The sequence below is a fragment of the Simochromis diagramma genome, unplaced genomic scaffold (genome assembly GCF_900408965.1).
Source record: "Simochromis diagramma unplaced genomic scaffold, fSimDia1.1 OVJJ01000344.1, whole genome shotgun sequence".
Taxonomy (NCBI): Eukaryota; Metazoa; Chordata; class Actinopteri; order Cichliformes; family Cichlidae; genus Simochromis; species Simochromis diagramma.
In genome coordinates, this window is record NW_024387375.1 from 9785636 (window position 1) to 9810879 (window position 25244).

The 25244-nt window shown below is 39.9% G+C and overlaps 1 protein-coding gene across 2 annotated transcripts in view; it reads right to left on the bottom strand.

The window, feature by feature from the left end:
* Positions 1–24955, bottom strand: part of fam168a (family with sequence similarity 168 member A) — a 37907-nt gene extending 12952 nt beyond the window's left edge. The window contains exons 1-3 of one of the 2 annotated variants that reach the window (XM_040008533.1): positions 24656–24953; positions 1836–1943; positions 1097–1188 (exon numbers count right to left, since the gene is read on the bottom strand). In XM_040008533.1, the coding sequence (XP_039864467.1) occupies positions 1097–1188; positions 1836–1897 (154 nt within the window). In that variant the 5' untranslated portion in view covers positions 1898–1943; positions 24656–24953. Of the gene's footprint in view, positions 1–1096; positions 1189–1835; positions 1944–24655 lie in introns of both variants that reach the window. The other variant, XM_040008534.1, reaches the window with a different exon arrangement.
* Between the last annotated feature and the right edge of the window lie 289 nt (positions 24956–25244).

Genomic DNA, 25244 nt, shown 5'->3' on the forward strand with positions numbered 1-25244 from the left:
AAAATCTGCATTTACACTACAATTCAGTGTTATATTAAACAGCTTCTTGCCAGTTCATCATAAGCACCAATTAAAGAGTCCTGAATCAGATGACACATTAACACAACAGATGTTGCTACACTCCAGTTAAACATGCATGCCACGATCCAACTTTAACTCCACAAGTTGGATTTTCCCCTTTAACTGAATGCATTCAATCATGTATTGGTTTTATCACAAAAATAAAAATGGGCACAAGAGTTAAAAGTTCCATCTTAAAAATATATATAGATCAGTAGCTTTCACTTCAGTATTTCAGTGTACTATAACTTTATAACTATTATAACCTTTGAGGCCCAAGATTAACAATGGCCTATATTTTTGTCTCTCTCCTTTTATCTCTTCTTGCAAACTCACTTCCTTGGGCACTTTATTAGGTGCACTTTGCTCCCTTTGCATTTGTAGCACAGATTCAACAACGAAACATTCAGGTTTTGACCCATATGGATATGACAGCATCACAAAGTTGCTGCAATTTTGTCAGCTGCACGTCCATGATGCAATCCCGTTACACCGCATCCCAAAAGATGCTCTACAAGACTGAGATTTGGTGGCTGTGGAGGCACTGTTCATGTCTTGTTGATGCCAAATGTCTATTCTCTGTAAACATGAGAGATGGTTGTGTGGGAAAATCCCAGTAGATCAGCAGCTTCTGAAATACTCAGACTGCACAAACAACCACACCATGTTCAAAGTTACTTAAATCATCCATTGTGGTGCTTTGTTTGAACTTCAACAGGTTATCCTAACAATGACATGTAGTCATTGTAAAAAAAAAAAAAAAAAAAGCAGCTAAACAAGTTCTATTATAAAGTGGCCAGTAAGTGTATATACAAGAGAGAATATAATTAGATTTTTTACTGTACTGCATAATTGATTGCTGGAGTCACTGGTAGGGATGTTAATAGAAACAATGTTTTTTTGCACAAACTTGAATACAATGTCATATTAGCATTTCTGTCCTATCAGAACTCTGTTAGGCATATCTCAACTGGCTTAAACCTCGGTATTCAGTAGTATTGAAGATGACAGACCTGTACGTCTGTGGACATCTTACCTGTGAAGGCCATATTCTTGGGGTTTCCATATGGAGTTCCAGGCTGGACAGGGCTGTAGACTGGATTCATAGCTGAAGATAACCTGTTCTTACTAGGAGAGAGAAAGAAACAGAGAAAGTGGAAAACAGAAGAGAGAGAGTTAAGAAAAGACAAGGAGGGGAAAATGGAGGGGAAAAGAGACATAAGCCATGTAAACTGGAAAGAAAATTGTTACCATTATCAAGCACACTCACCACACGCATAATCCCAGAGTCAGATTCTTAAAGCGGCATCCAGCTGAAGGATTTTGCTGGCATGCAACAAAATCAAGCCCTGCGACTCCCCAACCTCAAAGCAGGCTCAATATAAGTATGGACTTAAAAACACAGACTGCTTGGATTTAAAAGAAAAATGCACAAGTTCTGACTCAAAGGCACAAGAATGCTTGGATCAATTGAAAAAGAACGCTTTGGTTTCCGCTTTGGTTCAATGCTGCTACCTGCCTTATTTTCCCACCACTGCACCAACAAGGCGCTACCTTCTGGGTTTTTCAGACGCGGGGCCAGTAATCAATTCAGATTGGGGAAAATGGTCGGGCTGAAGGTGCCAGATAATGACCCATAAGGCATCCTTCTCCACACCGTAGAAGACTTCAAGTGCACGCTCTTCATTTCCACTTACCTGCTCATTGTGAATACAGGCCTACGAAATTTCGTGTGTGTGTGCGCATGTAAGTGTGTGTGCATGCGTGCCCCGTACCTCTTGTGCGTGTCTGGTTGATACATGAAACTGAATTTGTCTGTGGGATGCCCGCTCGCCATTCTTGCTGTATGCAAATGAGGAAGGAGTGGAAGTGGATATGCAAATCTGAAATTAAAACAGCGAGAGGTCATGATTACAATGAACACAAGGGAAAAAAATTAATTAAAAGAAAAACAGCAAAATAATAATAAAGAAAAAAGCAAGCACCAGTGCAACAGCAAATGGTTAGTGATAGCAGCAAGGGAGACAGTGATCAGGACCATGTCTGAGTGAGCGTTTGTGTTAACATTGTGTCTTTAATGTGCTCGATACAGCATGGATTAAAAAAAGGATGTGTGATAACTTCTCTCAGTTTTAAGGTGTGTGCAAGTGAAGCAGTTTCCAGAGGTGCTTGGAGATTATTAATATGGGTGTTAATAGAATAGAATAGCCCTTTATTGTCATTGTACATGTACAAAAAGAAATTGTGGAAATTTGCATAAACTTTACAATGCGTGTCCCCAAAGGAGAGTGAAAAATGAATATGGACTTGCATGTACATGTGTGATGTCCTGTTCAGAACGACAAGTACAAGAAGCAAAGCTCAACATCAACGCAGCCAATGAAAAAGCACAGCACATCCAGTGAAAGGTGCAAGTGGAAAAGCAACACAACGGTACTGGGGTGGGGGGGGTACCAAGCTGAGTTTTGCACCGAGCCAAGAGTAAGCGTGATCCAGAATTATAAGAGAGCTGCACAAACACAGAGTGAAACGGCTGAGCAATAACTGAAGAGAGGAAAGGTGTGCGCGGGCTGTGTGTTATATGAGTTCATGTGTAGCTTGTGTTGATTTTAACCCCCCTTCTCTTTGAAATTTCGGACTTGGCATGTGATGGCAGGGATCAGAGTGGTGCATTGTGGTTTTGAGTGTGGGCCCGTAAAACACTGTGTTGGATGTTACGTGGTGATCCCTCTAAACACGGCACATCCCTCACCCAGTCGCCGTATAAAAAACCTATCAAAATTTATTACGTGTGCGACTTCAGTTTGCGCTGTTCCATCCTGAGCTTCTGCTTCATGGACAGTTAACAACTGACAAAACACAAACCCTTTACACGATTATTGCGTTGGTGTCATAAGAGCTGGGCATACGCTGTAACGTGGTGATGCCAAACGGCACCAAGTGACACTTCGGATTAGCCAAGGAAGCATGCCGGTGCTTTGTAAAATAGCACTGACGTCAAAACACCCCAAAACGCAGACAAATAAATGCAAGCACAAAACACGTGGGTGAGGTTGCTTTTCAGTTGTTTTGTGTGCGAATCCCCTTTAAAAATACATGCTCATCCTTCCCCCCCCAAAATAACATGAACCTGTGTGTCTGTGGGTGTGCAAGACAACAAGAGTGGTGATATGCAAGCCGTGCTTCATTACTGAAACTCATGTCTCATAGCTAAAGAATGTGTCAGGGGAATTGATTAACCTACTGGCACCTTCCTTTTTCTCTTCACTGCACTTCGTTGTTTAATTTATCATTAGCCTTCTCTACCTCAGTTAATCAGTACCTCTGCATGCAAAACAACACTTTGATTGTAGCAGAATTACGTGTACAGATACGTGCAAACCCGGTTACACTAAAGTACTGTGCAAAAACCTTGCACCACCCTCTTTTCTTTGTATTTTGCTTCCAGGGAGCCAGACTTTGTTATAATTTTTTTAAAAGTGATCTTGGTAATAGTTTTCCAGGCTTTCTGAAGAACTTTCAAACCTTTTCTTGGTACATTGGCTACTTTTTCACTCATTTTCGATCAGAGAAATTATTTTTGTTGTTAAACTACTTAACGCAGACATATGAATCATTCAAGCTTAAAAAAGGCACGTAACTCGAGGGATGAAGCGATGCGTTTACACACAGACAACTTAGAATTTTAGAAGTGATTTGTTGCTATCTTGAGGCACTTTGTTACTAGCCTGCCAGTAAAACACTTCCTTTGTTCCCATATCTTTGGTTGAACTTGTGAAAAAAACAAAACAAAGATAACACAGCCCAAGACTGTATTTTTTCACCAACAACATGATTCCTAAAGAGCTATTAGAAAATACTGAGAAAAATGGAAAAATGGAAGGACGAGCTAAAGAATTATCTACAGCAGATGAACAATATCTTAAAGTCATATACATGTATCCAGCATCGTATAAGACCTGATGCAGGACTTATATGATACAGGAGATGCATCGGGCAGCTGTCAAGCAGCCATTCTCTAGGAAGGGAATGCAGTGATGAATCAAAATCATAATCAGTGTCTACGGAGGAGGTCAGGAGACAGGTAATAACTCTCTACATCCACCTGTAAAAAAACGGTGAAAGCCATGTCGTGGTTTGGAGCTGCAGTTCTTGTTAAAATTGATCCAATTATCAACACAGAAAAGTATCATCAGATTTTGACCCACAAGGAAAAAAAAGCTTAATTTTGCAGCATGACAAAGATCCCAAACACACTGCCAAAGCAGTGAAAACAAACCTGGATAGAAAAACACACAAGATAGAACATTATCAGTCATGTATGGGCCTCTCCAGAGCCCGGACATCAACATTACTGAAGTAGTGTGTGATCATTTTACCTAACATTCTCCCATTTTGTATCCTTTTAAGATGCTAAAAATATATTAAAGTAATGCTACGAATTTCAATGTGTGAATCAACAGAAGTAAAAAGGAAACTGAAAAATTGTCACAAATTATAGTCCAAGATAAAAACGTCCACCAAGGTTAAATTAAGGACAATTCATATGATTGAACACAACAGATTGCTACCAAAGCACAAAGAAAAACGAGTGTCTTTCCTCAAAAAAATTCTTAATTAAAAGAAGAAACTACAAACAAGCCAGTTTTGTTCAAGTTCTCAATATTTGGGTTAATAGGCCTTTTAATGAAAAAAACTAAAATCAAACGAAAAGGTACAACAGGCCATGTAAGAGTATTAATCAGTAATACTATATAAAGGTAAAAACCTTTTATATATTTATAAATCCCATTAACACATAGACAAACCATCCCTGAGGGGCCTGTCCTCAAAACACACACGTACACAATTACAGCTCTGAATGAATAGAGGAGCGAGAAACGGGTGTGTTCATCTGTTTCAATGCACCCGTGTCAATGCAGAAAAAGGTGATGAAAAGTTAAAACGGGAGAACAAGAGCGGCCGGACAATGCATCATAATGAGGGTGTGCACAAGAAACAGAGGACTGCAGAAATGCATGTGGTGAGTAGGAGTGTCCAACCATGCCTCCATTTGTTTTCGGGGGGAGGTGATGAGGTCTCTACTCCTAAAAAGCCCCTTTCTAACCAGAAGACCTTCTGTTCGGCACTGCATTATGGTAGAAGACCATTAAACAGAGTGTGCTCGCTATACAGAGGGAGACTGAAAGAGAGACATTGCTTTTATTTCTAGAACAAGCTGTAAAAGGGCAGATACAAGTCTAAACATATCCATGCATTTATATACTTCAGAAAGGTCAAAAACACATCCTTACTTGCTTACAGACTAACAAAAAGTAAGCGCTGTAGGCAGGTTTGGGTTTAAGAACAGCAAATCATTATGGGAAATGCACTTAGATGTGATAAATATTGGGAGTCAGACTAATAATGACAGCATTAATTCTTACCATCCTTGGCCAAAAGAAAATATTCTCACCATATGTTTACACTGTGTATTTATATGCGGTAAAAATTTATACCATATATTCTATTTCTGTGCCACGGTTGTTTTTTGCACCATGACACGTTTTGTGTACAAATTTGTCAGAAAGCATCAATCTGATTCAGAAGAATTCATATTTTTCAATAAATATTCAGGGAGTCAAAACCAAGCTGATATTGCAGAGTACTACATATCAATGAAATGTCTTAACTTTTAGAAACTGGAGCCCAGTTATTACAATCAGATAGGATCAGATAGTAAGTATTTTTTGTTTTTTGAACAGAGGCTTTTTTGTTTGTTTGTTTTTGTAATTTATCTTTGATTTTAAATCAAACAATCAATACTGGATCACAGTGCAGATTTTCAGCTTCAACGTAAGTTAAGACCAAAATCTTTAGGAATTAAACATTTTTATGCACAGTCTCACATTTTTAGAAGCTCAAAATTAATTGAGAAAACATACTCTAAAAAACAAACAAAAAAAAAAACAACTGCTTTTAATCCGTGAATGAAAATAGTTTGCAGTGATACCTACGTGAAGTCTAAAAACCATGGACATCGTCGAGTGTTGTGATTCCCCCCCTTGAGATGCTCTCCTAGCCCAGTATGTTAACTGTAGTCATGAATGACTAACGGGTCACAACTGCTGTTTGAATCCAGATTTGTCCTTTTCAAAGTGGCTTTTCTTTTTACTGCCTGCATTAAACTCCATGCTGATGCACTGCAGACTATTTTCTTCTGTTTGCTGAGCCTTTTTGTAAAAATGGATTTAACTGTCTTTTCGCTCTTCTCTCCTTGATCCAAACACATCTGACTGAAGACACGGGGCTTGCTGCAGTGTAACATCTCTCCATCAATCAAAAGACTGACGGCAATGATAAAACTGCACTTGTGATGATAGCATTTTCACTTATCTGTTGACAGCTATTACACTTTCCTGTAGGTTGTGACAATCAAACCAATGACCATGTTACCACGTTTGGCTCTATAACCGCCTCACTCAATTTTTCCCCTTCTACCTGACTGTGACATTGCAATGATGAAAAACATTATCAGAAAATTGGATTTGCACTGAAAGATGACAGAAACCAACAGATGCCGTTTAGTAGGTGAGTGTTGCAGGTGACTTCACTGGGCAGTGTTCAAATTCGAAAACTGATTTCATTCCCCCCCCCTCCTGCAATCGTGGAAGCATGCTTTATTGCACATCGAGTCATTTTAAGTTTCAAATATGGTTCTGGTAGGTGTTTTAATAGTTTTTGTTTTTTTTTAATCCTGCAGCAGAGGAGGCAGAGGAGATGAGGCACTGCTCGGCTGAGACATCTAATGAATATTATACTCACAAGGCCCCCTCAGTGGGTAAGAAAATTACATCAGCTCCATATCTGATGGTTCTTCATCTGACAACAGTAGACAGGCCTCAATACACAATCAGTACAGGCTCCAGCTTCTGTACATACTGGCATGCTTTGTGACAACTTTGTTTGATGATTTCTCTGTAAAGTGGACTATGGAGAGGGCAACAGATATTATGAAGCAGTGTCGCAGCCTCAATCTGGAACATTTACCCAACCGTGCATGGAAAAGAAGGTGTTTTAAAGCCTTAATTTTATTTAAATTTACAATGGCTTGAACATGCTCCGTTTACAGTTACCTCAGATTATCTTATCACCATTGTGAAATTTTACCACCAGTGTCTTTTTCATATGTTAAGCTTCAGCTCGCTGGTTAGCATCAATGCCAGACGCTCACCCACAAACATACAGGACTTCTTACTTGAAACAAAAGAGAAACTACCAGTCAATGCTAACCTGATGTGGCAACAGCACTCCTGATAATGCAAGTCGTGTTATGGCCAGCAAGGATAAAGACAGAGGAATAATAGCCTCTGGTGAAGTGATTCTGACTAGAGAACAGCACGTTTACAGCAAAAAGGCACCAATCCTTTAGGAGCAGTGTATTTTTAAAACCATCCAGCTGCAATGGAGGCAAAATAACTTCCGCTGTGATGATCCCACCCAAGTTGGCCAGGCAATACTTTTGCATCCAAGGGAGTGGATATCTTGGAGATTGTTTGTAGTTTCCATTTATAAAGCACACTATTTTAAAAAATGACTTCAATCTGCCTTGTTGTTTTAGAAATGGTAGCAGTGGCAGTCCTTTGGCATTATTCTGTCTGGCGGCAACCTCTGTTGAACCTTGTGAAAAGCACAGCTGTTTCCTGCAGGAGTCCATTGTTTTATTATCCTGTTAGTTTAAAATGTTGATGTTTCAATAATATTGTTTTTGAATAAGTTTCATATAACTACCATGGTATTAGATGTATAAAATAAACCCAGGAAATAATAATATTTTGTGTATTACTCGATGCATTTATTGTTAGCATGTTCAGACCAGTTAGGGAAAACACACAGAAACTGCAACCCTTACATTAAACCACAATAGAAATGGGTTTTTTGGTTATGTGCGCACGCACACACACACACACACACACACACACACACACACACCCACCCACCCACCAATGATTTACTGACGACTGACTGACATTATTAAAGGAGACCTTCCCACTCCCTGGCTTAACCTGGGTAATTTTTCAGGACTTTGTTAGGCTTAAACTCTATTAGCGGGACTTCATTTTAGCTGAACTCAAAAGCTATAGCCTCAAGGCCTTAGCACAAAACGCAGCTTACAAACCTGCATGCTAACAGAGCTGGTATTTGTGTCCGTCTATCTTTTAACGTCTGTGTGACACTCAAGCTCATTTGTGGACATCAATATAAATATGAGCTTGTTTCAAAATAATAATGTTGGTTCCACTCCATCAAGGGAGACTCCTGTAGCCTGGGGGAGTCAGAAGAGGCTATAATGAGGGAGGAGGGAAAGATTGTGAAAGAATAAAACCTCTCCCTCTCTTTGATGTACTCGCACACACACAAAGAAATACCATTCCTGGAGAACATGTACAATACGCCACAACCCCCACGCCGACTCCATCCTCCCACATAATACCTCACCAGGCATTTACTCTTTAAGCAACAAATCAAAACCAGTGGGCGTTATCACACTTCAGCATGGGAGAGAATAGTACTGAACAGCTTTGTTTTTCTGAAGTCCTCGAGAAGGAAAGCGCTTCACTGGGGTCATATGATGAAGAAACAAAGAAAAATCATAAGACAATAACTTGAGGAGTGTAATTTGGTTTGTAAATTGCTTTTTTAAAATGCAGCAGTTCAGGTTTTATAATCGTAGATTTTGTTCTGTAGCATTTGAATTTAGCTTCTACTAATTATATACAATTAAAAAAAAAAAAATCAAATTTTCTTCAGAATTTTATTTTCATAATAAGAGAAATAATTCAACTTTAAAAATGCCCCACAATCTTTTTTCACTAAAACTACTCAAAAATGAAGTGCAAATAATTAACTAACATATTTAAAAAGCGCAACAGCTTTATAGAACACAACAAATGTCAGGTACTTACATTATTTTCCAGTATAAATTCAAAACCTTTATCTGTATTAATTAGGTTTGATCCAATAAGGTTTGATGTCAGCGGTCAATGATCAACAGCAGACAGCTCGCAAATATTTAATTTCCCAATTGAGGAATTCAATTATTATTACCAGTCTTTTTCTAATTCATGACCCTCTTTTTTTCTTTTTTTAAATCTGCCAAGCCACATTTTCATGTCGCACCTCATCTAACACTTGCAACACAGATGCATCTGGGCGTGCATGAGTTTGCATGCCTGGACTTCTGTACGCTTTGTTAATGTGTGCGCAGAGCAGATACACCGATCCATCATCTTCGTCAGTGTGTAATACAGGCACATTGGCGGAGGTGCTTGTTTCTATTGGAAAGAGTCGATGACTCTTTATCTATTTATTTTTCCCGTGCATGTTTGGGTCATACATTGTACTTAATGGAGGGTGAATAGCACTAACATAACGGTAGGCTCCTCTGCTCTGCAGGCTACGCCATCCAAAAAGTAACAGCTACTCAGTGTTGTGTATTTTAAGCCGAGGTAATTTATCAAATTTCTGAAGGCTCCATTTTCAATTATGGAGAACGGCTGGTCCTCCAGGGCCATAATTTTCCTTGTAATTGCTTTGGTTCTTTTCACTGCTCATACCAAGAAGAGGCTGCTGGCTTATGGCTGGCTCTGACCTCTAGCTAGTTTTAGCTTTAGCCACTTTCCGTTTGTTAGCCTCTTCATTCTGGAGACGTTCAGTTGAATGATAGTGTTTTAAAGATGCATTCCATCTGAAATGGGAAGTTGGAAATCCCAATATCAGAGTCTGACTTTTTAAGATGGAACACCCCCTCAAGTTGGATTTCCCTCTGAGAAAGTTGGAGAAACGCCACCAACCCCAACTTTACAATCCAAGATTGGATCAGTAAACATAAACAGTAGTAAAATTGTACAACATCTACACTGTAGTGCCACTGTTGTGCATTTCTGACTGACTAAATAAGCCACACAGAGAGAACTGACCGGCATCTATCTGTGATTGTGCTGCTAGTGGTGCATGAATTGCACCAACTTGCTAAGGAAGAGAAGCCCTTTTTCCCCAGCTACCACCACTGAAACACCGATTCAGGAGTAAAATCTGAATTCTGAGGTAAAAGAGATACCCAGTGTCTGATTATGTACATGTATTACAGAGTGCAAGCTTTCTCAATGAGAACTGATATCTATAATCAAGTCCAAGAAACAAATCAATCATGCTGCAGCATTGAAAGGCAGTGTGATTGAATGGCTGATGACACCCCCATTTTTTCTACACAATCAGACCTGCCCTGGAGCGATGAGCTCCAAACAGCTCTGGGCTATTTTAGATCTAGGACAGTACAATTCACTTTGGGACAGCATCTCCCCTTTTCTCCGCACTGCCTTTCTCCTCTTCTATTCACTTTTCCTGAAACATCTCATCACTCAAACACCTCATGGGTCTGTATTCCTAGATTGAGTGAAATCCTAACAGAAAATAGGAATGATTTTCACATCTAAAGCACCTAGACTGTTGAGCAGCAGTATTCATTTATGGAGATTGTTACCCTGGTTAGCATTAGACATTTCGAAGACCTGCGCTACAGTAAAGAGTAATATTGACTGCAACATGCTTCGAATAAAATATCAACACACAAGAGTGACTTTTTTCCTCTCTCTTAAAATGGATGATGTGATTACAATACTAAAATTAACAGTACATGCTGAAGCTGAAGAGCAAAAGGTTAGCAACATCACCTTCGCTGAGGTTAAAAGAAAGTGGGTGGTAAGTGTTTATTTAAAAGGTGTTCATTAGCAGCTTCTGTCTAACTTTTTAAAAAGATGGCATCAAATAATATGACTTTTAATGAGTTCTCACAGCAACTAGGACATTAAAGTAATGGCAGTTGGGCTGAACAGCAGTGGGAAAAAACTTGGAAGTCTACAGCCACACTAATTGGTCAGTGAGACTGCAGTCACGCATTAAAGAGCAGACAACAAGTGTTGAATCGGTGATAAATGGAGGTTAAAGGGTCTAAAGACACCCCCCCCCCCCCCCCACACAAAAAAAAAAAAAAAAACAAAAAACAAAAAACACCACACACTCAGGTAAGCCCAAGGTCAGGTGAAACACTGCAATAGACCACAAAGTGTACTTCTGAGGGAAGTTGGCTATTAACTTGTATATCCTTAATAACAGGATATTCTACAGATTAGCAGCACAGTGTGGTTCTAATGACAGAAAAGGTTCGACAATATTCATAAGTGTGCTAGTATTTTCTCACAATTTAATGCAGCTGGGAGTAAATTAACCTGAGAGGATTTCCACTGTAAGACCTGACGGCTGCATGCGGTGCAACTTATGGGCTCTGCATAAACAGAATTTGAAATAACAATACATAAAGTGACTAGGGCTTCATGATATTAGGAAAACCTGCGATGTACGATAACTGTGATCAATATTGCGATAACGATATGACTTGCGATAAAATAAATAGCAAAACAAAAAAATGAATACATAATTTCCGTTTTACTGCAACAGTTTTATTTAAAGAAAGCTGCTGTATTAGCAGTGTAACAACAAAGTGTACTTTAACATTGAAATGTCTGTGAAGGTTCTCAGTCATGCAGGTCATCGTAGTCTAAGGAGCTTGCAAAGAAAAGCGTCTGGACTTCTTTAAGTTGCTTGAAGACGTTTCACCTCTCATCCGAGAAGCTTCTTCAGTTCTAAGGTCAAATGGTGGGGAGTCCCAGATTTAAACCTAGTGGGAGTATCCCCCCGCAGAGGGACAAAAGGACCCCCTGATGATCCTCTAATCGCCTGAGCCAAGGTGTGAAACTGGGTGTGGGTCACAATCAGCCAGGGTTTCGGGTGAGCTCATTGTGAAACCTGGCCCCACCTTATCATGCGAATTCCTGAGGTCAGATGGCCCAGGATGTGAGTGGGCGTTAAGGTGTCTGGGGAGGGAACTCAAAACTGGATTATAGATGGCAGACAGTTGGTGTCGTAAACCACCGCCTCTGTTCAAAGATGGTCGCTCACAGTGGACGTAAATGGCTTCTTTCACTCCTCTTTCAAACCATCTGTCCTCTCTGTCCAAAATGTGAACATTGGCATCCTCGAAAGAGTGACCTTTGTCCTTAAGATGCAGATGGACTGCTGAGTCTTTTCCTGTGGAGGTGGCTCTTCTATGTTGTGCCATGCGCTTGTGAAGTGGCTGTTTGGTCTCTCCAATGTAGAGGTCTGGGCATTCATCGCTGCACTGTACATCATCAGGGGGTCCTTTTGTCCCTCTGCGGGGGGATACTCCCACTAGGTTTAAATCTGGAACTCCCCGCCATTTGACCTTAGAACTGAAGAAGCTTCTCGGATGAGAGGTGAAACGTCTTCAAGCAACTTAAAGAAGTCCAGACGCTTTTCTTTGCAAGCTCCTTTGACTTCAACATTGAAACATTACCCCCATAAAAAAAAATTTCTGAGGCTTGAATTCTGAAAGACATCCTTCCTGGTCTCTATAATTAGGTTTAAATAAACATAACTTAAATTATACTGCAAATTATTTCAATGCAGTTGTTCATCATTTTACCACTTACCAAGTAGTTATGATGCAAGTCAAAACTGGAGAGGAAACTTTACTGTAGTGCTTGCGTAGTTTTCAGCTTGGCTCAGTTCAAACATGACGGTCTTGCGGCATGTTTCGTACATTTGTGGAATGGCGACATGGGAAAAGTAGTTTCGTGAGGGGATGTGGTATCTCCGGTCCACTTTATGTATCAGACTGGTGAAGCCCTCTCTGCGAAGTGTATTTATAGGCATCATGTCTTTAGCCAAAAAAATGTGTAATGGCCTCTGTTATTTCTTTATACCGCTTTGACGTTTTCTCATAAGGAGTTCCACTTGAAAAATCTGATAGAGAGATGGCTGTTGGACTGCTGTGCTCTTTGTCTTAACATTAGCAACCTTTGTTTGTCTAGCCCTGTCTTTGTATTGAAGATGATGGTGGAGATTAGTCGTGTTTCCTCTGGTGGTTGCCACGAGTGTTCGGCAAGTTTTGCAGAGTACCTGTGTTTGTAGAATGTCGTCTTTATCAAATCCAAAGTACCTCCAGATAAGCGAGGTACTATTTTTTTTTTTTTTTTAAGCCATGAGTTCATAGTCAGCAGCGTTCTCGTCATGTGTCTCACTCTCAGCCATTACAACTCTGACTCGTTGCTGCAGTGTTGTTCGCTCCCCACCTCTAATCCATGTGATTGGTTAATGCCGTGAAGGGGTCTATTCGACTGATCAAATGTGTAAAGTGGTTTCTTTTATTGGTAAATTCTTTAAAGCACGTGTGTAAACATTTTAAGTTACCCAATTATCGCAGTTTACACTGTCTTTTGCGATGGGCCCATCACACAGGCTATATCGCAATGACAAATTTTCGATTTATTGTGCAGGCCTAAAAGTGACTGTTGCACACCTGCAATAACCTTAATATTTTCTACCAAATACTAACCTGTACCTGCAGCTGGTAAGTATCTACTAAGGTCTATTTATAAAAAAAAACAAAAACGTTTTGCACACAGTTGTTATGTGTCAGTTACATATGTTCAGACTTTAAAAAAAAAGCTTAATCTCGAGTCACCTCAAATGGTCTGGACAGCATTTATCTGTAGGACATCTAGCCTGTTGGTCTGCTGTTTAACTCTAATGTCAAAAAGCCATATGTGGTGTGCCTATGTCTATTTACTCTTGAGGAGACTGATATGCAAGTCTGATATGAATCGATGAGTTATTGAAGCACATTTACATTTACACTAAGTAAAGCGCTATACAAATACAGGCCATTTACCATTTCTAACTGATAATTGTGTTACTGAAGCTGAACTGAACTTTGATGTTGTTAGCTTCTGTTAGCAGCTTTTACTGAAACGTTCTTACAAGTGGGTCTAACATCGTCTAACCCAGGCAACTGCAAAATAAACTCCCATGTGATACAAGAGTGGTATCAAACTGTTTATCAGAAAGAAAGTGCTGGCATAACCTTAAAGCTTATAACCAGATGCTGTTATAGCCGGCCACACCTCTAATCTGCTGACAAGTCACAACGACACTATCAAGAACAGACAAGCATGTTAATGCATGTTTTCTTATGTTACAGCCCTGACTTCAGAGCTTTTTTTTCTTAACCCAGCACCAGCACTCACAGCAGCTTGGTTACCTGCCTATACTGCCAGTTATCTATCAGCGCCTTTGGTTGTGATGGCAGTGTACCACAATAGATGTGGTGAACAGAGCATCTCTTTGTCAGTTTAACAGGGAGATGTTTTTGTCAGGGTGCACGCTTACACCTTCATTGATAGCATGAAACATTTTACTTGCAGATAGTACATAAATCCATCCTGCAAAATAAAATATGGAATTTAAAACTTTAGTGTAAAATACAGCTTTTACAATAAGCAATGTTAAATATATCAAAATGTGATTGCCATTGGATTTATATTCTGAATAATTTGATCGCACAAAGGTATATACACACAAACACAAAAACTCATACATACTAGACCATACAGCTTTATGAGCCAGGACTTGGTGGTTAAACCCAAGGTAAACAATCAATTCTCAGAGGCAGTATTAACAGCAGACAGGCATTATTGCCTGCAATGAAGGTGGGACCCGACAAATATGGGTGGAGGGAAAGAAAACAAAAGAACACCACCATTATATTGCAGTTAATATAGAAAGCAGCAAGGTTTTACAGAGTCCCTGCATAAAATTGTTGTTATTAATGAGTAGGGGGCGTGCGAGAGATACTGATCATAACGGCACGCTTTTCTGTTTTCTCAGTGGTTGCATTGATTTTATGCAGGCCAAAGAGGACCGAGCCTGCATTTGGGGGTTGGTTTTTCCCCTCTTCTAACCTGTCAGACACTCTGAAGTACTCCACACTTCGCACCGAGGTGTGACTATAGTAATCTGTCATGCCGTGGGCCACGTCTGCCTGAGGATGCAGCTCTCGAAGAACAAAACTGACGCGAAACTTTTAACATTTCATCGTCTTCAAATGCAATGACACTGTGGGTGGGAATCACAGTAATTCACAAGCAAATACTATCACAATTTGTTGCCCACGATAATGACAGTATCACGATACATTGAATCGCAAAACACTGCAAGACAATCATCTACAGCACAGCATGATATCCTCTATTTATTCACATTATTGCGAAGTGGGTGAATTAAATCTTCCTGGCTTTCTGAGGCCGATCAGTATTACCCCTCAGCAACTACATATTTTTAAAGAAAGAATTCTAAAACTATTGATATTGGGCACACTGATAACTGCAATACTATAGTTGGCCAATCTGAAGGTATACTGGAGCATTTTTTCCAGTATCCCAAAAAGCCCCTGACACTGAGGCACTGTGTAAAGAACCATGAGTGTAAAACAATGTTTTAAAAACAGCACACTAGCTAACATGATAGTAAACCTTTTAACACAGCCAAAGATTAAAGTTCTGTTTATCTTGTCAGTTTTCAAAAAAGAAAGCAGATAAGTCTTTGTCACTATAAAAACACAGTGGGACATTTTATTCAAACTATGCAGTTACTGTATTACTTCAAACCTAGTTGGCATTTCTCTACTCTTATTATCAATCAGCTTGTGTGGATGGCCGATTAAGATCAATGATGGTCAGAGCTAACAGCTATACCTCTATCTCGTCCACCTAACCGTTTCTCTCTATTTCTCTCTCTCTCTCTCTCTCTCTCTCACACACACACACACACACACACACACACACACACACACGTAGAAATAAAAGTCTAAGTTCAGCTGACATCCAACCGCTTAATTTCACTAACTGAAGTTGGCCAAATCAGTCCGTGTTTTATGTCAATGTGCAAAAACATTTCTTAATGCTGGAATTCTGAAATAACCTCCCTTTGTTCATGTTCCTGTTTCTCTTTGACTCACCACATATTTTATTTTCGTTTTGTTATTTTGTGTAAGTGTGTGTATATTTAGGCCACACACAGTTACATAGGGTGGATAATGACACCATAATGGTTGGCTCCTCTGCCATGAGTCATAATATGATAGGAATAGGATAACTGGACTATGAAGCAAATTTCCCAACCCTAACATATAGATATCAATACACTTGCAAGAAGCTCATAAAGACTAGTAAATTTATTGGTATAGCTCTATACGCTACTAAAGACCAATGTTTCATGTAGCCCTTTTCCACTAGTACCTGACTCTACTGTACCTTTCAGTCCTTTTCCATTATAGTTGAGTACCACCTAATGTGTGTAGGGTTGTAATAGCAGCATGGTTGGAAGTCCTGTGACGCCATTTGAACACCAAAAAAAGGACGACATTGAGGCGACGGTACATCTGTTGCTCAGTGTGTGGCTTTTTTCTAGACTCAGGCACCACTGTGGTTTTTTGTGTAGCCATTTCCCTCATTGCTGGAATTCAAAAATGGCAGATGTGATTTTCGTGAAGGCAGTGGCATGCAGTTTTTCAGCGTCACATTTTGGATCACCTCAGATTGCTTGGAACCCCAGCCAATTGGGTACTAAAAAAGTACCAAACACCAAAGAGTGGGTAATAGTGGAAAAGGATTATTAGTAGTATTGCTCATTGTCCTGGTTAACAAGTACACACTGAAGGCTGGTGGAAAATTTGCCACACTTAGCTGAGACTAGGGCTGGGCGATATGGCCTAAAATTCATATCTCGATATTCTTTAGCTGGATGGTGATATATGATATATATCTCGATATTTTTTAAAGCCATAAAGTAGGAACGAAAAGAGAGTTCTTAGTCAAAGCTGTGTCCCAGATGTCACACAGGCACTTTGATTAACACAGCGCAGTTGTACATGAAAAAAATTACTTGGAAATAAATTATCAGCATTTATTAAATAATAATTCTCCATAAATAAAATAAAACAATGCTGTTTTTGTGCATAACAAAAAGCTCACAATTGTGCAGTCAAAATGTAAACTAAAAGACGCTGAGCATAATAACAAACACAGACAGATTTCGCAGCTGCTCTGTTCCCAGGTTCTACTGCGTGACTGACAGCTTTGAGTCTGCTTCGTAACCATGTCTCTTACAGGTGCCATTTGTGGTCCTTATACGCACACAATACGGTAATATTACGTTGAAGCACAGTATGCATTACTCCGCGGGGCTCCTGACTACGGTAGCCGTAATGCTCCAACAGTCCATCAAGCGGTGCGGCTTCGTAGCTTACCAAAGTCGTACTACAGCATTTTTGACACATTGCAGAGCGCTGTATACCAAATAAAATCGGTTTGCGGTCAGTAAGCACAACCAGAACTCATACATAAGGCACGCTGTCGATTTTTGTGAAAATGAAAGGATTTTAGTGTAAGGTTATAGTCCGAAAAATATGGTATACGAGTTTTGTAAGGTAGTTTGTTTCGGGGTAGGAGGCTGGGAGACAGCACACAGTTTCACACACTCTTCATTTTGCACTTTATGGCGCTGTTGTAAATTGTGAAAATACTAGTAATGTTAGATGCATGGCGTTAACAAGGTAACCGCTAACGCTAACACATTGACGCCCATGCACGGGGCGATCCACGATAACTTGTTAACGGAGATTTGCCGCGTTAATACAGTTATGGCATTAACGTCATTTTAACGAGTGTAACGCTGCAGCACTAAAATAGTAATCTCCAAATGTTTTCTTTACCGACCAGCTCCTCTTTGATAGCTGCCGTGTCCATCTTGTCGTTGCCTGCAGGTGAAGCGATGGGGGAGGGGGAGGCAGAGTAACGCAGCGTAGAGACAAAAGTGGACGAAAGAGAGGCAAACTTGCGGTTTCACAAGTATAATTATAACGTGACATTAGGGCTGGGCGATATGGCCTAAAATCCATATCGCAATATAATTTGAAGCACGTGCGGTAACGAGATATATATATATCGCGATATATTATTTTCTTCTGTGTAACGTATTTTCCACACTATAAATGCACACTTAAAATCCTTTAATTTTCTCAAAAATCGAGACTGTGCCTTATGTATAAATTCTGGTTGTGCTTACTGACCTCGAACCGATTTTGGCGTGCAGAAATCTGTTAAAAAATGTTTTAGTACAACTTTGGTAAGCCGTACTGCTTGATGGATTGTCAGAGCATTACGGCTGCCGTAGTGAGGAGCTTCGCAGAGTAATCTGGGTCCAAAACTCCGTCCTGTTCAGGTCCCAAACGAACACAGAGTTAAAAACGGTCTAAATTCTTTAATCTTTAATAAAATGATCAGCGTTGCTGCTTTACCAGGTGTAACAATTAAGTTTAACATCCATGAAAACAGAATTTATTAAAATTTAACGTAGTTAGAAGTTAACAGGAAGTTAGCTCGCTAGTTTCCACCTAAACATGACATAGCATGTTCTGACTGAGAGCTTTTTGAAACTAATTAAAACGTACAGCTCTGCTACCACTTCCAACATAAATGAAGGCCGAAAACTAAACAGCAGTGATGTTTGTAGGGTTACTGAAGTTGGACTACCTGGTATATAATGTTGTGCTACGTGATTGCTAGCGACACAGCTATGTTAGCATAACATTAGCACAGTAAAGCTGGAGGATGAACGCCAACTCGATAAAAGTTAACGTGAGGGATTCTGGTGGTCAGGGACAAATGCAATCGCATAGCAGGATGCTATACACGGGCCAAACTTCAGTCAGGAGAACAACTGAGATTATTCATCCAGTCATTTGCTATGACTGTCGCCCGGCATAATTTGCAGATGATAACGGTTGTAGCTGCTGCGATGCTTTCGACCAAAACAGGCGCAGCTTGATGACATCATCAACATGCACTATCGCAGTAGAGCGGTATAGTCAAAATCTCTATCGTTGGCCAAATTTATATCGTTTCTATCGTATATCGTTTATACCGCCCACCCCTAGACATAGACTATATCGATATAAACGATATTGTCACATCTCATATCTCGTATAAAAGTATATCGATATATTTAAAAACTCAATATAGTGCCCAGTCCTAGCTGAGAGAATTCTTTCAAGAGTGCTGTCCATTCACACCAGTGCTCTTGTCACTCGATATCGGCTGTGTGTGTAAGCAGCCAAAGCCCAAACCTACACTATATCATAATCATTGCAGCTTTAGCTCAGGAGCTACAGCAGGAGCTACTAATCGGAAGACTGGTGGTTTTAGATCCTTGAGTCTGCGTTCCACAGTATCCTTGGGAAATATACTGAACTCATCGATGCATGCGCTGGAGTGTGAATGTATGTGAATGTCAAACAGAAAGCATAGAAAAAGGGCTTGTATGAATTAGTGTGAATGAGATGTGTTTTATAAAGCATTTTGAGTGCTGTAGTGGAGTAGAAAAGCACTATGTAAGAACCAGTCCATTTACCATCTACCATCAACATGTATTTTCTGTTTGTTTTAGAGACAGTTGTCCTGGTGGTGGTCTAAAACTAGTGCGCATAGCTTAAGTAATCAATATTTATTACATTTATGTGGTCTGACATCATTTAGGGGAAGCACTTGAATGGCCAGTGCAGCAATAACTTTGGATTTGATCTTATTAAGTGTCCCAGAAAAGCCCTGACACTGTGACAGTGAGCCACTGTGCACAGAAAGATGACTGTAAAACAAAATCCACTTTAAAAATCAATCAACCATAATGAATTTTATGCTTTACATTTTTTTCCTATCTGTCTTTACCTATTTAAGAAGTGGCCCAAGTGCAGTCAAGCCCTTGTTTACAGGAGTACATACCCACAGAGTTCGTGGGGTCAATAAAAAACACTGTGTGTCCCAATCCAATATAATTATACGAGAAACTGATGTGCAGCAGGAGCACATGTATCCTGACAGAGTGTCAAGATCCAGATACACTCAACTTAAAGCCAGAGAAATGTCCTCACTTCACCTCATACAATATTTTTTCCCTTTCGGACTGCTCATAACACCCACTCTGTTACAGTTCTGCAGTGTGATGCAGTGCAACAATGGCTACTGACACCACAAAAAACTCTCAGCAGTCACTATAAGACATCTACTGTATTTCAGTAATAAAGATCAAATGTTGTCCCTATAGATTCTAAACTAAAACTAATGAGGCTTACAACAATAGCTCTGCACTACGAAGTCTCGCCGACACAAAGGGGTGGATAAAACAATTAAAAAAATATTGCAAACTACCCAAATTCTCATTTATTTGAATCAACGCCTCTTTAAAGTAGATTCAACAAAAACTCAACATTATCACATCCACAATGTTAAGATTTTTTGTACAACTGTTGTATGGCTGTGCTTAAGTTTCAGTCAGATGTTAATAATAAAACAGCTACTCTTTGTATAGGTTAAATTCAAAAGCTGCTACAGTAGAATAGCATAAAAAGAATTTCTAATGACTGTAGGTATCACTAATGAATAGCCAGCCTGCAGCACAGACGAATGTGAATGTCCATTTGTGCATGTGTACACACAATACGACTGACAGCTGAATGCATTACAACTTTGCCTCCAGGGATCTGTGTCCAACCTTTTATCCTGATGCTTTATTCCCTCTGACATCTCTCACCTGCCGCAGTTTGTATGCATGCATACATACACTTACATCAAAATTTAATTGTCATAGAGAGACGACGATCTGACTGAACCATTGTGGTAGACTGATGCTACACAGTGTGAATCTGTGTACAGGGAAAATAAGAGCACTTTGCTTTCTTATCCTCCTATCATCCCACTAGTTCATTTATGAAAACATCAAACAATGTACTTCTGTAAGACCTCTATACATTTTCTAAAATAAAAACACTTTTTTTTTTTTTTTTTTTTTTAAAATAGTGGACATCTAAGAACCTTATTTTCAGTTAATAACTGAATAAGAGCTGAAGAATGAGTCATTCAAGTGGTGCTGAGAGGCCTTGTAGCGAGATCAGTGGACCAAGTAACTACTGGGAAAGTACGCCTACATCTCTTACAGACATTTATGGAGTTGATTACTGAATACTATTTAAGTGAATCAGCTGCAATGCACAAATGTATCATGAGATGGTGTGTCTGTTTTAGTAAAACTAAAACAGTCAGTGCCTTTCAATATGTTGCAACTACCTCAAAAACAAAAGAATGTGTTGTTGTAAAATGCCTTTTTTTCTCGACCACCTCTCACTTATAGGGAAAAAGCCACTGCAATGTCACGGATCTAACACTGCAAGCTTCTCTCAGCTGTTCCCTTACTGGTAAGAGGTCACCACAGAGGATGGATCCACATATTTGATTTAGCACAGGCTTTCAGGCCAGACGTCCTTCCTGACACAACCCTTCCAGGGATCTGACTCTCCTTTCACTCCCAAAGCGGGGGATAACCACTACACTTTAGTAATCCTACAACAGAACTGTGGATGTAGCATTTCATTACACATCTAGAATATATTATTTATTGAACCGATTAAGATGAAAGCAGATATAGCACTACAACAATCACCAGCATGCCTTCATAAAGGGGGATGGAGAATGACAACAACATATCTGCCCTTTAATCCACAATATATTGATGTAGAACAAAACTGTAATATGCACGCAGGCAGCAAGGTGAGAAATGTTTCCCAATTTATTACTATGAAGCACGATGGTACAGGTGCGCTAAATGTCATCTCAAACCAACACGTAGAAAAATACAATTTTAAATTAAATAAAGCATTACTTCTTCTTTTGGCTGCTCCCTTTACGGGTCGCCACAGCGGATCATCTGCCTCCATTTCACCCTCCCTTTAATATCCTCTTCTGTCACACCAGCCATCTGTATATCCTCCTTCACTACATCCACAAATCTTCTCTGTGGTCTAATTAAGGCCTTACTTAATAAAACAAAAAATAATTTTCAGTGCTTAATCACCATTTCATGTGGATTTCATGAAGGTATGACCTACGAATGGTTTGCACGTCTATTTTAAGTGCTGCTTAATCGCTTTGACTGATAGTTAATCAGGAATAAAATAGTGGCCAATTTGTCTGATAATGCTGTAATAACCAATGTTACTTTTCAGGGAAAAGTTCAAAAGCTCCCTTTTTCTCAGTGTGTGTTGCTGCCATCTTTGGTTAATAATACAGTGAAACATCTTTTGATTTTAGACTGTTTGGCAAAACACTGGGACACATTTATTATATTTTTCTAATGTTGATTTTATCCAAATGAACAACTGAAAAAATAAATAATCCCTCTTGATTGATTCCTATACAAGAGAAATATTCAGAGTCCCCAAAATGCAGTTGAATGAATCTTTATGTACAGCAACCTTATTATTACTATTAACCATTGATTTCTTCTAAGATGGTCCAACCATTGAAATGTTTACATCTGCTAACCTCTAAAAGAACAGTAGCATTACTGGAGGTTGAAGTTGAGGGACCGGGAGCTGGACGAGGCACAGGAAATGAAGGTGACTCTGGAAGCTGCCGTCTGTCGGTGCTTCATTCGCCGATCTGTGATGAGCAAATCACTAAGTGGTTCAAACCACACGGGAATGAAGTGCTGGAAAGCTCTGTTACAGAACCGCTGTCTGTCGTAACATTAAGTGACTCCTGCTTTCAACAGTCTGACGGTTTTATGGCTACATTGTACAGCCTGCCATTCATATACATGAGCCTGCACCCCACACATGCCAAAAGCCATACGACATCCACCGTCTTCCTCAAGCGAGGTAGACAGATGAATCAACTTTAGCATATAGGAACAACACTAGATCTCATCCAGTAGGAAAAAACAAAACCACAAACGTAGTATTTTCTGAGTAGAGCTCCTAAAGAGAACCACTGACCTTTAAGTTAATATACTTTCATTTGGTGGATGCAGTTCTAGTGGATGCCTTTTGATTTATCTAGAGTCACAAAAATAAAGTCAGCCTTTAACAAAGACTTCCTTGTTTGTATATTAATAAGATTTAGGGTCTTCAGCCCCCCCCCCCCAAATCACAAAGGGAAGCATTTCTAGATGTCATAATTACAAACAGGACGAAAGTATCACCTATTAGAATCACTGAATGTCTATCATCCACAGAGCAGTGTGCATCTTCCAGTCTCGATCGTAGACTATTATTTTAAATGTACATAGTTTGCTTACACAGTAATGCTCTGGTGAAGCCAACAACAGTAGCATCTCACAAATCCCTTTAGACAGATAAGGCTTCTTGAATTAAATGGGATTAGTAGTCAGTGACTAAAGCAAGTAATCCCCCACCCACCGCCTACAAAAAAAGGAAAAAGAGATGATGGCAAAAAGGATTCATTTCACTGATAAGACTAGTCAAAAACAGGAGGGTAAATAAATAAATAATTACCTGTAACATTTGGAATAATCCTATCTGATATGCACCATTTAAACACATCTTGTAGTATCAAGTTTTTTAAAAAGTGCCCTTTTTAACTTCTGCCACTGCTCGTTGCATTAGGCATGAATAAATGATCCAGCTTGCATATGTTATCCTGAGCACTGCACTTGGAACTGGCATGTTCACTGATTTCCTATACTGTATACGACGAAAAGCAATTAGATTTAAATAAAATTGAGATGAATAAATAATGACAACGAGCATTAGTTGCAGTGGATATCTGTGCACAGCAGCTAAGTCCTGGTGTAAGTGACATTCAGATAAAGTATACATTTGTTATGAACCCAGGCAGGAGCTGATGGGCACTGACATAGTTAGCCACTTTAATCCAGTGTGCAAACATTTGCACATGCAGAGTAAACCTTTTCTACCCATTTTGACCTTTCCCACTTCTCTCATTCGTCTCCTTCCCCTAAATTCAGCGCCAAACTCTTAACAAATTTAACTCCAGAAACAGTCATTTTCTCCATAGTGGCTGCTGTAGCCTTGAGGCGTTCGTATTTACCCTCACATCAGTGGTTAATATGTAGATATATCAGTCAGAGTGTGGCATGCACTGGCAGTGCACTGCATACCAGAGATAGCAAGCAAAGCCAAAACAGCGATGGTTGGACAAAAATGGTCACACTCAAACAAGCTTAAGACACCATTTTGAAAATCCACCGATTTCTAGATAACCACTCCGAGATGCCATCTTGCCAATTATCACTAGATTAGCCAGCGTTAGCATGGCGATCCATCCATTCCGAAACACTCCGTGCAGGAATCTGCACGGGTCACATATTACTAACGTTAGCTTAGCTTGCGTGCTAGCCTGAAAAGCCAGTCGCTAACCCGCCGTAGCATCCCTGCATCTCTCGGCACACGCTGCCCCCTTTAAAAAACGCTAATTAGCAAGTTAGCCGGGGCAAAATTAGCAGATGACAATGAAAACCACTCGCAGCAGGTCAGACCCGCAACGCACTGGGAAAACAGCTGCTAACACTACTACCTGGCGGACGACAAATAAAGTGAAAAAACAAAACAACAAAAAAAACCTGACACATGCTTCAAGTAGTATCACTTTAAGTCCGCTGTTTAAGCTAGCCGCTTTAGCTTAGCCCGCTAGTTCCCCACTGTAGCCACCACGGAGGACAATTAAAGGGATACGGAGGGAAAAAAAAGATAGGAAAAAAACCCCGAACAAGCATCAAGAAAACACATAGACATTTCTCCTCTTTGTGATAAAAAGCATAAAAGACTTACCAAAGCTACTCTGTCGATCACGGAAGGGAAAAAAGGAAAGATTCCCCGAATGTGTACGTGCTCTCTCCCGTGTGAGTGTGCTGCCTCGGGTCGGTGCGGACTGGCTTTGCTACAGCAGCGTTTTGTCGGGCCAGTGGCGCTGGGAAGACAGCTTTCACCCGGAGAGACGGCCACAGTGTGGGGGATGGGGATGCACTGCCGGGAGGGGAGAGAGGGAGGGATGCAGGGATGCAAGAGACAGAGGAGGGGGCCAGACCCACCAATAATATAAACTGGAGAGGCTCTGATAATAGCCCGATAATATGTACACCGATTCAGTGCAGTCTCGTAAAAACTGAAATCAGTAAATGGCGTTAGTATGTGCTGCCCGTTTACACTGATTTCACTCCAGTTTCACAACAATGGGACGGTCTCTGACTTTTATAGGATGGTCTGTTGTATTAACATGAAGGAGGATAAAGCATATAGAGTATAATGACTGTTTTTTTCCCCTTTTTTTTGCTTTTCTGTATATTTGCATTTTATCCATGATTGAGCCCACGTTTTATGTAGTAATAGCATAGTAATAATAATAATAATAATAATAATA